The 13,663-nt window shown below is 31.0% G+C and overlaps 2 protein-coding genes and 1 long non-coding RNA gene across 3 annotated transcripts; 2 read left to right on the top strand and 1 right to left on the bottom strand.

Moving 5' to 3' along the window:
- Positions 1-16: 16 nt before the first annotated feature.
- LOC141446674 (glycoprotein-N-acetylgalactosamine 3-beta-galactosyltransferase 1-like) lies at positions 17-4,430 on the top strand. The gene is made up of 4 exons (XM_074113315.1): positions 17-1,475; positions 1,655-1,812; positions 1,993-2,145; positions 2,245-4,430. Exons 1-4 carry the CDS (start codon positions 779-781, stop codon positions 2,452-2,454), a joined length of 1,218 nt encoding a protein of 405 aa, XP_073969416.1. The 5' UTR covers positions 17-778; the 3' UTR covers positions 2,455-4,430.
- Positions 4,019-13,599, bottom strand: LOC141446677 (uncharacterized). Its single transcript, XM_074113318.1, has 4 exons — positions 13,314-13,599; positions 13,128-13,225; positions 10,474-10,637; positions 4,019-5,844 (listed from the first exon to the last, which is right to left on the bottom strand). The coding sequence occupies exons 1-4, from the start codon at positions 13,411-13,413 to the stop codon at positions 5,649-5,651; spliced, it is 558 nt and encodes a 185-aa protein (XP_073969419.1). The 5' UTR covers positions 13,414-13,599; the 3' UTR covers positions 4,019-5,648.
- LOC141446678 (uncharacterized) lies at positions 10,633-11,359 on the top strand. Its single transcript, XR_012453820.1, has 2 exons — positions 10,633-10,924; positions 11,009-11,359. It is a non-coding gene; the product is annotated as an uncharacterized lncRNA (long non-coding RNA).
- Positions 13,600-13,663: the final 64 nt, after the last annotated feature.

Genomic DNA, 13,663 nt, shown 5'->3' with positions numbered 1-13,663 from the left:
TGAAGGCAATAGAGTGTGAAAGAAAGCATTGTAAAAAGCTAAGCTTTCAAGGAGTTCGACCATCCTACGAATTTTACTCGTACACATTTAATGATGCAAGTCCCCTAATTATCTATTAAACAGTTTCATATTGTTCACAAAGTTTGTCTTTGCACCGCAGTGCAAAAGAATTTTAAAACTAAATTCCAAAGGTGAAATATTCTTTAAATATTTTTACAAATATTCTTTTGAACACACGACTCATGACTCAATTGCAAGAACTTGTCAATAACAATGTGCTTACTTAACATAACCCCCCCCAAAGTTTTGGAACCACAAATGACGTCTACATTTGAATATTTACTTATTTTTAATGTTGACCATAAATATTTGGTAACTCTTCCGTAATTTTAAGTTTTGACCCTAAAATAGTTTTAAAAAATTAATAATCATGGAATCAAGGCTGTGCTATTTACATATGCAGTACAGCTGATTTATATCAGCCAGTGTAGGTTAAAAGTTTAAGTTTTGGTTAGTTTGAAGTTTGAATCTTGTGTAATGTGTAGGGTTTTCAATAGGATAATGCTTATAACTTTCATTATTGCCACCAAATTCTGTTCGAAGTGAACAATGAATATTGATTAATATATTCCATCTATTTACATTTTTTTTAGTTAAGTATTCCGTTTTTTTGAAAACTTAAGTACAATATGTTGATAGTATTTGTTGTAAATCAAGCTTTAAACTATTTTTGTCCACAAATACCTCATGAACCTGAAGAGTTATTTGGTGTTACATTATGAACTGTGTTCAAACATTTGCATTTTTAATTGGTTTTACAATTGGATTTTTCGTCATTTTTACCACTTATGTTAATGTTGAAGAACGAAGTTACAACATACAAAATAGTCGACAATTTTCACATGAAACATTATACAAATTGTGGTTTAATTCTAATGGTTTTAAGTCTGGACCTGTAACCGCTGATGAAATATCGTATACACCATTTAAAGATGAACTGGAAAGTGAATTTCTTTTTCGTAAGGTTAAAATTACTTGTTTAATATTTGTTACTAACCCCGTAAATGCATACGCTGTAAAATTTACATGGGGAAAAAAGTGTAATAGTTTGCATTTTTATAGCAAAGAACGTGTACCTTATATTAAAGTGAATCGTGTTAAACGTTCTTCGTGGCAACGACTTTGTGATATAATCAGAACAATTTTGTCGAAAGAAAACTTGGAATGGGTTCTGATTGCACCAGATTATATTTATGTAATTCCAGAGAATTTAAGATATTTAGTTGCCTACAGAGATCCTGACAGAGCCTATTACCTTGGACATCCGTCTCATTTCTGGAATCAAGTGTACAATTCTGCTGAAACTGCTTACGTATTGAGCAGGGGAAGTATACGAAAAATTGTGGCAAAATTCAATTCTTCCTCAGCTTGTCTGAAAAGTGGCAAGTACACCAACAATGAGGATTATCTCTTAGGTGAGTTTAAGTACTGGGTTTTGAAAGTTTATTTTCTATTTTTGGCTACAAAATATTTCAATATCACTTCTTTTTGCGCTTTCCTTTCTTTACAGCCATTCTCAACTAAATCACATTTCATGGCACTTGTCTTTCAGTCGTTTGATTTTTTTTTTATTTAATGAGAATTATTTCTATAGGTAAACATTTGTCCGAGATGGGTGTACGAGCTGAAGATACCAGGGATGAAGCGGGAAGACAAAGATTCCATTTATTTACTCCAGATCAGCTTATGGCGCCAGGTCATTTCAGAGTACTTGAAAAATATTCTAAAAGAAGCATTTATCCAGTAGTTCAGGTGGAGTTATATTTATTGTTTCCTGTTTTGTAAAAAGTTAGATTTCGTAAGAGTTTGCTTGGTAGCCCACGTCACCTTGATTCCCAGAATCGGTTGTTCCCAGTAGCGGATTAAACCATAATATATTTTGGTGCCCCCACCAAATTTATCGAAATCAAACAATTTTATTTATTGTTTTAGGGAATTAACTGTTGCAGTCCTAGCACTATTAGTTTGAAAGGTACTTTGTTCAACCGGAACTTCTATTACAGCTACTTACTGTACAATGTTAAGTTATTTACTAGCGGAAATTTGGGTAATAATTTATCAAGTGTAAAGACTTCTGATTTTGAGGTAATTATATTTTCTTCTCAATGTTCCTTTTTTTTATATATATATACTAATACTTTATATGTTTAAAGTAAAACTTATGTTGGCGTCCAATTCTTTTAGGTTGCTGAAAAGTTCATAGAAAGAACATTAGGTAAAGGTATAAATTTGAGTTCAATCTCCAGCGATAAATATTTTAAATTGTGGACATTACTGATAAATACTCCGGAAGAATTTAATGAACAAATTAAAAAGCAGACACTGCTTCAAAATCAAGAGTTTTTAAAAAATATTTCGAGAATGTCAGATGTTACAAATAGTACATTTAATTAGCATGATTATTATTTATTTATATATTTTTTAATTCAGAAAAAAAAAAAATCGAAATTAGCAAGTAACTTTATTTGCCTTTTTCGTTTGATTCGTTTTTTATTTGTTCGTGAGCAAATTCACAAAATTATTAGGGAGGTAGGTATTGAGATTTATTTTTTAGCAAGATACCATAGATTTTATCCAAATCGCTTGCCTCTGCTTAGAGATAAATATGTGTTGGAGATGAAGTAGAATAATGATAACATCAAAATCGGAAAAACACTGCAGTTGCATTCATCCAAAAAAAGGTTTACGTATGTTTTTTATTCTATCCAATGCAATGTATCTAAAGTTTTCCGAGATTTAATTGAAAACGTTCTATTTTTTTATTTTAATAACATATCTCTCCTGTGCTGTATCTAACATGGATGCTGAATGGAAGACGGTGTAAGATCCTGTATCTAGAATTCATATTGTTTACACAGTTTTAACACCGTTCACTTGACCAGCATTCATGTTATTTGGTAAACATGATTGTGAATGACCAATGAAATAACCACCAAGCAGATTAAAAAAAAATCTATATTTTTCAAAACAAAAACTTCACTTGTTTAATATTAGCTTTTATACGCCTTATGTATAACAAACAATCTTGCCTGGTTGACAATAATTTTAGTGAATTCAACCTTTTTTTTTTTTTTCTGTTTCTGATAGACGATAATTAAAAACTTTATAATAATAAGATATGGTCCAAAATGATATTGAAGCTGTGAAAGTTGTTTTGAGTGTCTTTATTATAGCTAAAGAGCAATTTGCAAGTTTTGTTTGCAAAAAAAAAACTATGATGAAATATTTTTACGATTATTGCAGAAATGCTTGTTTTTTACACACATAAGATTTTATTATTGTTCAAGTATTTTTGAGGCAATTATTGTACATAGTTTATAAAATTTGTACATTACATTCATTTATGTGAATGTCTCGAAAATACGATACTTTTTGACTTCAAAGTAGTGTGCTTTTTTTTTTTTTTAAGGAAATACAAAAAAAAACATGATGCAGGTATTTAACATAATAACATTTTCTTTTTATTGCAATTCTTTAAAAGTAGGTAAAATTTTCTTCAGACGTCTATTCATATTAGATATTAATGAATTACTTAAGTGTGGGCATAGGTTCCATTATTATCAGGCAGGGCTTAACGTCCAACTACCAATTAGGGGTCGTGGACGGATGACAGGTTCCATTATTGTTTGTAACGTGGGATCCTGCCTTACTACCAAATAGATTCATTTTACTTCCCCCTTCACCAACATGTTTTTTTTTGGTAAATATTTATGAATAGCGTGACTTGGTGTCAAGTGATGGGGGCTACTTACTAGGGAAGCTCTAAAGAAGAGCGGTTAGGGCCTTTCACTTTCAACACCAAAGAAGTCCCAGATGGTCTAGTGATAATCACTTACTGATGATGCAACGCTTGTAAAATTCTCCAGATGTTCTGTGGCTGGCTCTCCATATTAAAAGAGCCAAGATGATCTAGGTGAAAAGAGTTATTAGAGGAAAAATAAAGTTATCATGTTTAAAATTTTGTAGATAAGAGAAAATTTTATTGTTCATCTTTTTTCCACTAACGTAGTTACAGAGTTAATTTTTTTTTTACAATAAAATCTACAGTTACGAACACTGAGAGAAAGCAAGTCTAAACATGTTTTAGATGAGGATTGTCTGATTCTCAGTACAGTACAAGAAGCAGACTTCCTGGGAGCAAAATAGATCTAATTAAAGATCGCAGTGCACAATATTCCAAAGTTGAGAACCCGACCATTATAAAAACGTATCCACTCTGTAATCTATTGAATATTTTGATTTGTTTAGCTCTTGTTAATTATTAATTAAAAGCGTGATTTATAACTTGCCTTTGCATTAAATAAATTAAATTTAATATTAAATCTTACTACAGCTATTTGCCTTTAAAATCTTTTAGCTACATAAGTAAATTGGAAAAGAAAGAAGTAAATACATACATATATTATAGCACTCTATAAGTGCTATGTATTTTCTATTTTTAATGTGATAAGTTGTTCCTACTCTGTGATTTAATACATATGTGATTTTTTTGTATAATTGATTATAAAAAGAAAAATACTCGTAATCAAAATAAAAAAATATATACTTTATCTTTGACTTCTTATTAAAGTGTAATATTGCATTCAAATTTTATTAACTCTGTAATATTTAGTAAAAATATATAGTTATTTTTATGAAGTTTTTCACAAATAATTTAAACATTTTTCCACCTTATTACATTTTTTTTAAAAACTAGTTATAAAATTAGTGGTTTGTAATAAAACTAATTCCCTTAAAGTGTACTATTGAAAAGGTTTTCCATTTATTTTATTTTTTACCTATTTTATTAAAATTCAGAGGAAAATGATCCAAAGATGTTATAAATTTACGTAGCTTTAAAGCTAAATAACCAATAATATGCACAAAATAGATATCATGGAGTCACAGAAATCATTAATTTTTTTCCAGATTCTGCAACATGCATGTTGTTTCTACACCTTTGGGAAGTACTGAATTACAACCAGCAATCTTTATTTATTTTACTTGCGTACAAATTACTGAAATATTATGAAGTTGTTCACTTTAGCTTAGTTTTTTTTTACCTTGAACTTCGTACTGGCTATTCATGTATAGTTCTCTTTCAATGTACAGCTGTCACACATAATACAGTATTGCATGAATGAATAAAAACTATTGGTTTAAATTGCCTCTATCGTTTAGTAATCTTGAGTGATAAATCATTATTTTATGGTTATGAGCTAGAAATAATAAAGTAGTTTCAAGTTCCAAGTACTAATTCAAAATTTATTGTGTTCATTCTGAATTTATTCTCACGATAAATTACTTTCTTGAATTGAAAATAAATAATCTAAACTGAAATGCAGGCCAAACTTCTAGAAGGCTTAAAAAAAATTCTTGTTTCTGTAGTGTCCCAGATGCGCTGGAAAACTCTCAAAAATCTTTTGCGTTGCTTATCTACACTTAAAGCGTGTTACCATAGATACATATGTGAAGTAACGATACTTTCCATTTAGAAGTATTTAATCTGTTAACCTAAACAAATCATATCTTCGATCTGATTTATCAAGATTGGTGGAAAACAAAACAGAATAAAACCATATACATACGTATATCATAAAAAACATTAATTACATTAGATTAACATTAGACAGTAAGGCTGTTTCTGTCATAATGTTGGTGACAAGGTTTGTGACGATGCCATTTAAGATGAGCATAATGCAGAAGTGCACAAACGGATCCAGACAGGACACTATTGGCTTAAGAATGCCTCCATCGCTTTTCCATTGAACATCGCCTTTCTCTTCGTTCTCGTCAGTATTCTTGCTGGAATAAAATAAAGAAATAACAGAATAAAATTCAGAAATATTCTCGGGATGAAGTCCTTATAACACGTTTTCTTTCTACAGATAATATAATTCTGATCTACATGTAATATTTACATATAAACCTCAGACACAGAGAGCAGCTGATAACCTCCTGGCTAACCTGGCTTGCGAGCCAGAGGAGGCACCTTTGAAGGCACAGTACTTCACAAGTTGAGTAAAGTGCCTTTATTTGATAAATTAAGGAATAAGTTTGATCCTTTACATGAAAGATATTGATCACTTAAATATGTGGCAGGAGGTTTCCAATTTTTTTAAATTAAACACAACTCTCGCAAAATTACCAAAAAATTATTAAACCTTGTTTGTAACAGATGTAAAATTATTTTTTAGCCATTTTGTGTATGCTTGAGAACATCTAAAACTATTAACATTTGATTTTTCTAAGAAAAAATCACTCGGAAAACGACTTATTTCCCGATATTAAGAAAAATACTAGCTTTACTGCCTTGGCAATATTTTTAGTAGAAAGGGGATGAAAAAATACATAAAAATGACCTATCGCGTGCTCTTCTTTCTCTTTGATAACAAGTTAAAAAATTGAAATATGATTAATAAATACCAGATTTTGAAATGGCCTAGCACCTTTAATTTTAAAGATATTGAATTGCGGTTTCCGGTTTCTTTCATGACTTTTTATACTCTTTAAAACGGTGTGTATGAAAATAGGGGTCAACTGCGAACCCTCACTTTTGGTCGCGCGTCAGCCGCGTATGCGGACAGGAATCTAAAATCAAGTCACATATTCTGAAACTAGAGGTGACGAGCAACAAATTTTTCCTCTACCATTTTTTTGTTCAGATCAACCGTTTAAGCATGAAATGCATTTGAGCCGTCTTAAAATGAACAGCCTGTATAGTTTTTTTAATTGTTAAGAAAATGTTACAGATGTATGTGATTGCATTACACATAAGAAATTTACAGAAATATCTCCAAATACTGAAAAATCTTAGCAAACTAATGAAGATTTTCTAATTTTTTCTCTTGATTCTAAATCTGTGCATCCAAAACTAGCCGATCTAGTAATAGACTGACACCGAAATACAATGTTTGGAACAGAAATTAAAACAAATTTCGGCAAAACGAATCATGATTATTTTGTAATTTACCCTATTTTCTGAAACCACTTCATCCAAAACTAGCCAGCCTATAACGTATAATATACCCGCTTGGCAAAATGTAACTGTTAGAAACAAGAAGGAAATTCAGGCGAAACTGATGAAGGTTGTATAATTTATCCACTTTTTCTAAACGAAAAAATCTAAAAACAGCTGACCTAGTGAATCTTACGTATGTACAGTGGAACCTCGCATAACGAGCACCTCGCTTAACGAGTAATTCGCATAACGAGTAAAACAAATTGATTCTTATAGCGAGCGATGTTTCGCATAACGATAGTTTTCTAATGACATTTCGCTGACTGCGCAGTTTTCGCTGACTCATCGAAAACTGCGCATTCTTCGATTAGTCATTCCTGTTTACGCATATGCGTTTCATATTCTCCACGTATCTAATGCACTGATACAGTCGAAACCGAACTTCACCGAATGAGTGGTGTATAGGGAAAGTCCATATAGTGACATTTGTGTTTAAATATTGTAACGAAGTTGACCTGGGCAGAGAAGAAAGGCTTAGATTGTTCTAGGGGTTGAACGATCAAAGTCAGTAACAGGCCCCCACTGCATAAACAAAAGGGCGGTATCTATCTGTGGCAGAAAAGAAAGGCCTAGATTGTTCTAGGGGTTAAGCTAATGCAAGCGGTGACTTGAAAATTAAACCATTGCTGGTGTATTATTCGAAAACTCCACGAGCCTTTAAGAAATGCAACATCCACAAGAACAAACTAAATGTAATGTGGAAAGCCAATAACAAGGCTTGGGTGACACGTGACATTTTTGTTGAATGGATAAATGAAGTGTTTGGTCCTTCTGTGAAAAAATATTTATTGGAGATGAATCTGCCGCTCCATGCGTTGCTTGTACTGGACAATGCTCCCGCTCATCCTCCAAGTCTACAAAATGATCTTCTTGACGAATTTCAATTTATCAAAATTCAATATCTGCCTCCTAATACTACACCGTTACTTCAGCCTATGGATCAACAAGTAATTTCCAACTTTAAGAAACTGTACACTAAAGGTCTCTTCGAACATTGTTTTGAGGTGACTGAAGAGACAAACCTTACTTTGCGAGAATTTTGGAAATACCACTTCCATATTGTTACATCCCTCAAGATAATCGACAAGGCGTGGGACGGGGTTACCAAAAAAACTCTAATTTCTGCATGGAAGAAGCTCTGGCCTGAAATCCTCGTCGAATCTGGTTTTGAGGCGATTGAATCCGAACCTGTGGAATCTCTAGATAATGAAATTGTGTCTTTGGCCACGGATATGGGATTGACAGTTGATAAAGATGATATTGAAGAGCTTGTAGCAGATCATAGTCAAGAGCTATCCACAGAGGAACTTGTTGAGTTGCAACACATTTCACAACAAGAATTGGTGGAAGAGAATTTATTAGGCAAAGAGGAGAAAATATCAGAGGAACAACAATCTTCCAGCGCAATAAGAGAAATGTTGAAAGCATGGGAAACTGTTGCAACACACGTAGAAAACTATCACCCGAATAAGGCTGTGGCTATGCGATCTATAAATTTATTTAATGATAATGCTGTGTCACATTTTGAAGACATTTTGAAGCGACGGCAGAAACAAGAAACATTGGACAAATTTATAATTAAAAAGGATTAATTATGAATGTACATATTTATCTCAATTAATATATGTAATTTATATTATATTACATCATATGTACATAGTATGTATATAATTTTTTCGAAATAAATGTTATAAAAAAAAATTTTATCAATATTTTTTTTGCATGGAACCAATTATCCCCTTTTATTTTAATTTAAATGAAAAAAATTGTTTCGCTTAACGAATAAGGTTCTGGAACGAATTATGCTCGTTAAGCGAGGTTCGACTGTATGTATGTACATATGTAATACTTGGGTGACATACAAATACAAAGAAAGAAAGAGAAATTAAGAAAATTCCATCAAAACTGATTTACCAAAATCTCTACATCCAAAACTAGACTACCGAATGTGTATTAATATACATATATACATAATATGTTGCCATTAAAGTAGAATGTTAGAAACTGAAATTCAAACAAACAAATGAAGAAATTGTAATTTTGCCATTTTCTCTGAATCTCAACAACCAAGAGAAAATGACCTAATTTTTATAAAACATTTAAGCAATATAATATTAGAAAACAATATTAAAGAAATTCCAAAAAAACTAAAAGATTTTGTATTTTTCGCTTTTTACAAAATCTCAACAGACAAAACTAGCCGACCATATGTCTATAATAAAAGATTAGCACCAAAATACAATGTCCAGAAAAGAAAAAAAATATAAATAAATAAAAACTAAAGAAGAATATTTATCTTTCTTTATTTCAGAACTACTACCAAAAGCAGCTAACTAAATCTTTATTAACAAACGATACACATAAAAGATTCGTTCACAATTCAAACGTTTATATACTCGTATCTTTTCGTATTGATCGGAATTCAAAGATTTATTTATCAAATTGTAGAGAAAACTTACCTGTATGACTGATATACATACATATGTAAATCGCAATGTTTTAATGTCTTATTGAGATATAGAAGGTTAAATTTTGCAAGTTTTCCAAATGCTTCAAATTTCAATCGTTTATATCTTTCTTTCTACTAATCCGTTTTTAATGATTTCTTTAACGAATCGTAGAGAATATAAAGCTCTATAAGTGGTATAAATCTCATTGTTTTACCTATAATAATCGTTGACATAAAGAAGGTTAAAAATTTCTAGTTTCGCAATTACTTCAATTTTTAAACGTTTATATCTCACTTTCTATTGTACCGGTTTTAATGAACTCTACCCGGAATTGTAGAGAAAAGATAGTTCTATCAGTGCCCAAAATAGCATTATTTTAGTGATAATAGGTTATGAAATATGTTAGGTTAAAATTTTCATTGTTTCAATGGAAGTGTCAAATTCACTCAAATTGCAAACATCTACATACATATATCACTTTTTCTACTGTTCCGTTTTTAATGATTTCTTTACCGAATCGTAGAGAATACAAAGCTCTATAACTGGTATGAATAGCTATGTTTTACCTATAGTAATTGTTGACATAAAGAAGGTTAAAAATTTCTGGTTTCCCAATTACTTTAAATTTGAAACGTTTATATCTAACTTTCTATTGTACCGATTTTAATGAATTCTATACGGAATTGTAGAGAAAAGACAGTTCTATCAGCGCTTAAAATGGCAATATTCTCAAATATCAATAGTCTCAAAATAGTAGGTCGCATCGTTTTCTGAAAGGTTTGAAACTTAATTTATAAATTTAAAGTTTTAGTGACTTTTATTTTTGTGAGTTTACTTCTTGCAGGCAGACATACTGTTTTGAAAATTTGTTAAACTGAGAGGTTAAGAGAATTGCAATAAGGGAAATTCGGCGATTGTTTATTTTCATTGATTCCATTGATTGTGATTTTTGTTTTGTTTTACCTGCTCCCACTTGGCGATAGAGCTGTTTCTGGCATTGTTGTGCTTGTAGCTTGCACGTTACAACTGAATTTCAGTCTAAAATCTTTTATTTCATCTGAAATAGTTCCATTAATCGATATTACTGGAGCTATTTTCAATAATGCATGTGCAAGTTCACGAGTTGCCTGGAAATAAATTTTAATAATAATTTTTAACATGAAAATACAATAATTGTCAGCATTATTTATAAAATAAAAATATAAAATTTAAGTACAAGAGGAAATATGTACATAAATAGCGTACATAATATAACAGTGATTGCAACCTCTTACCGCTAGTGACAGATTTTACAACCGTACATTTTTTAATTTGTTTTTGTAGAAAACGATATGCCTTCGTTTTGAAATTGGGTTTTTAGAAACCCTTTGGGGTACTTTTCCGTTAGCCGGGCGCAAGCGAAAAACAGTATTGGGTAAAACTGTTTTCTTTACAATTCATTAATATTTGTTTATAGTTGAACTTGTTTTGCTTACTATTAATTAATATTTGTTTATAGTTGAACGTTTTCGACTTTTTTCCGTTGCCTTGGCTCGCGTTTGGTTCACAATTGGCGACATTTGTGCCCGGCTAACGGAAAAGTACCCAGTTTGGTTTTTGTGTGGTATCTGCTTTGTTCAAAAATGGTAATTAGAAAAGTTCTTTTTAGAATTAAATTAAGAATTCTCTTGAAAATTTTAATTCAGCGATTTATGTATTTATTTCTTCACTTATACAACGTTAATGACAAGTAATACAAAGTGAAAAATACGATTTTGAAAGCGGATTGCGACTTTACAGAACTTTTTTGTGTTCATAAACGCTAGCTAAAAAACAATTATAAAAAAGTTTATTAAAAGAAAAAAAAGTTCCCAATGTTTTTTCATTAGTGTTCCACTTTACCTGATTGTTTCCTTAGTGCGTACCCCTAACATATTTATATATAAATATATAAATAAAATAAATAAATAATCGTATTCTTGATTTTACGTATTGTAACTTTAAATCATAATACATTAGTACATCCCTGGCTAATCTGCACAGACAGGAAGCCAACAAACAAACAAAAAAAACAACTTTAAATTAACAGCAAAACAATCTGAATCTAATGTGCCTTGTAAAGAACATATACATATGATATGTTCCTATTAAAAAAATCATCTATGAATAGGTAAACATTTCAAACCAATAACTATTGCGGGGGTCGTAAATTGAAACAGCAAAGCGTTAATAAAGGAGAAGTAAATTATATGCGGGCCATGTGTAATATTAGTCAAAACTAAAGCAACATTTTTTATATCTTCCGCCATAATAACTTTTTTCTTGCGTACCCCTAAACAATCTTTCGCGTACCCCAGGTTGGGAACCGCTGTTTTAGCTAAATAACAAAACGCCCTACAAGTTTAAACCTCATATTTACTCATAATATTTTCTTGGGTACACCGGTGGATTAACTTTTTTTACATTTTCTCGAAATTAGCTCCAACTTGGATTTTCTTTTTCTTTTAGCCAATTTTTGCTAAACTTAGAAAACTATATAACTATATAGTTTTTTTTTTTTTTTTAATCCAACAACTTCTGGTTTCTTGGAAAGGATTTGGCCTTTCTCTAATGTGCCATTTCAGTAAAAAGTGTGGTTCTATTACTTACATACTAAAGGAGAATTATATGTGTTTCTAGTAATCATTCATGGAATTTTCTCAGATTTCACCCGATAAGAGTGGAGTTGACGTCCTTCTATAATATCATTTCAGGTGTAAGCGTGCAATGTCAGTGAGTTAAATGTGTTTCGGGAATTTTTATTTGGTAGAAAGTTTTATAACAATGAAAACTGCAGTAAGAGAGAGTCGTGTGAGAGTTTCGACCAAATTGTTTCAACTTATTATGCAAATATAATCGAATGTACATATACTTAGGTAGAACAAAAGATGTTTTTGCTTAAGGGTGCATCTTTTAATTGGCAACTGTATTGTATGCATTATTCTCTTTAACTATAGGAAATTGTAGTGAATTATAAAATGGCCTAAAGCGCTAGAGACAAGCTATAAATATAACCACAAATGTTTAAGATTTGACTTTTAGGGATATTCAAAAAGTTAGACATTATTAGAATGTTAAATATTAAATATTCATTAAGTACAAACCATAGTACTTCCAAGGCGATACGCAGCACTTCATTTTGAAATACAAAAAAATCTCGAAGTACGAAGTCAAAGTATTGGGGTCCAGATGTACGCACTTCTAAATCACAATGAACAGGCCCCCCGCCCCGGAAAGCCTCTTTGTTCATTCTCGTGATAAAGATAAATAAGAAGCATCACCATTGACTCCAGTGATAACATCTACAATCGGCTTTTATTTTATTTATTGAAAACTAACTAAATATAATTTCTGGTTATTACTGAAAAAAGAACTGAGCGTTTCATTGTATTTAAGCGAATATTCAGCTGTTTGGATCGCAAAAAATATTGGTTAAGAAATGATAGTTCTTGATTTAATAATAAATTAAATTAAATTTAAGCTAACTTCTTTGACTCCAAATTCACCCACATACAAACAAGCAACTGTAATTCATATTGTTCAAAGGGTTTTTTTGATCAGATGTCACTGTATGTGTTTTTTGGTTACATAATTCTTACATTTTGCGAATCATTGAGTTTAGGATCGATAATGGTATCCAGCTTATTGATGAGCAATCCAATTAGATCCTCTGAGTCACTGTCCAAGTCAATCAAGGCTGCAAGTTTTGTCGTTTTTAAAAACATTGCCAATGTTTTTATTTTGCAAAAAAAAATTAATAAAAATAATTTTAGTTTAGTATTTACCTTGTACGGCTACACAACTGATGTACATAGGATGTGATAAAAATAATAAAACACAAGGTATTATATAATATGTTATCGATTTCCTCTTTCCACTGCTCATCGAAGTGGTGACCAGCTGGTGCGAAAAGAAATTTACTGCTCACTAATTCTAGACTAATAGAGTAAATAAAACGAATGGAAACTGAATGGTAACTATTAAGTGACGCTACTGTTTAAGCTGTAGCCCCCCACTATTTATTTTTTAACAAGATTAACCCAAGTAAGAATAACTTTTTTTTGATAGTTATAAGCAATAAATTACATAAAACTTAATTAAATGTTTGCCTTTCTCCCATAAATTTAATTATACA

Source organism: Rhodnius prolixus, unplaced genomic scaffold (genome assembly GCF_049639745.1).
Source record: "Rhodnius prolixus isolate KJV_2025 unplaced genomic scaffold, Rpr scaffold_7, whole genome shotgun sequence".
NCBI classification, from domain to species: Eukaryota; Metazoa; Arthropoda; class Insecta; order Hemiptera; family Reduviidae; genus Rhodnius; species Rhodnius prolixus.
Note: the sequence above shows the minus strand (reverse complement) of the source record. Positions and strands in the feature narration are given on the sequence as shown.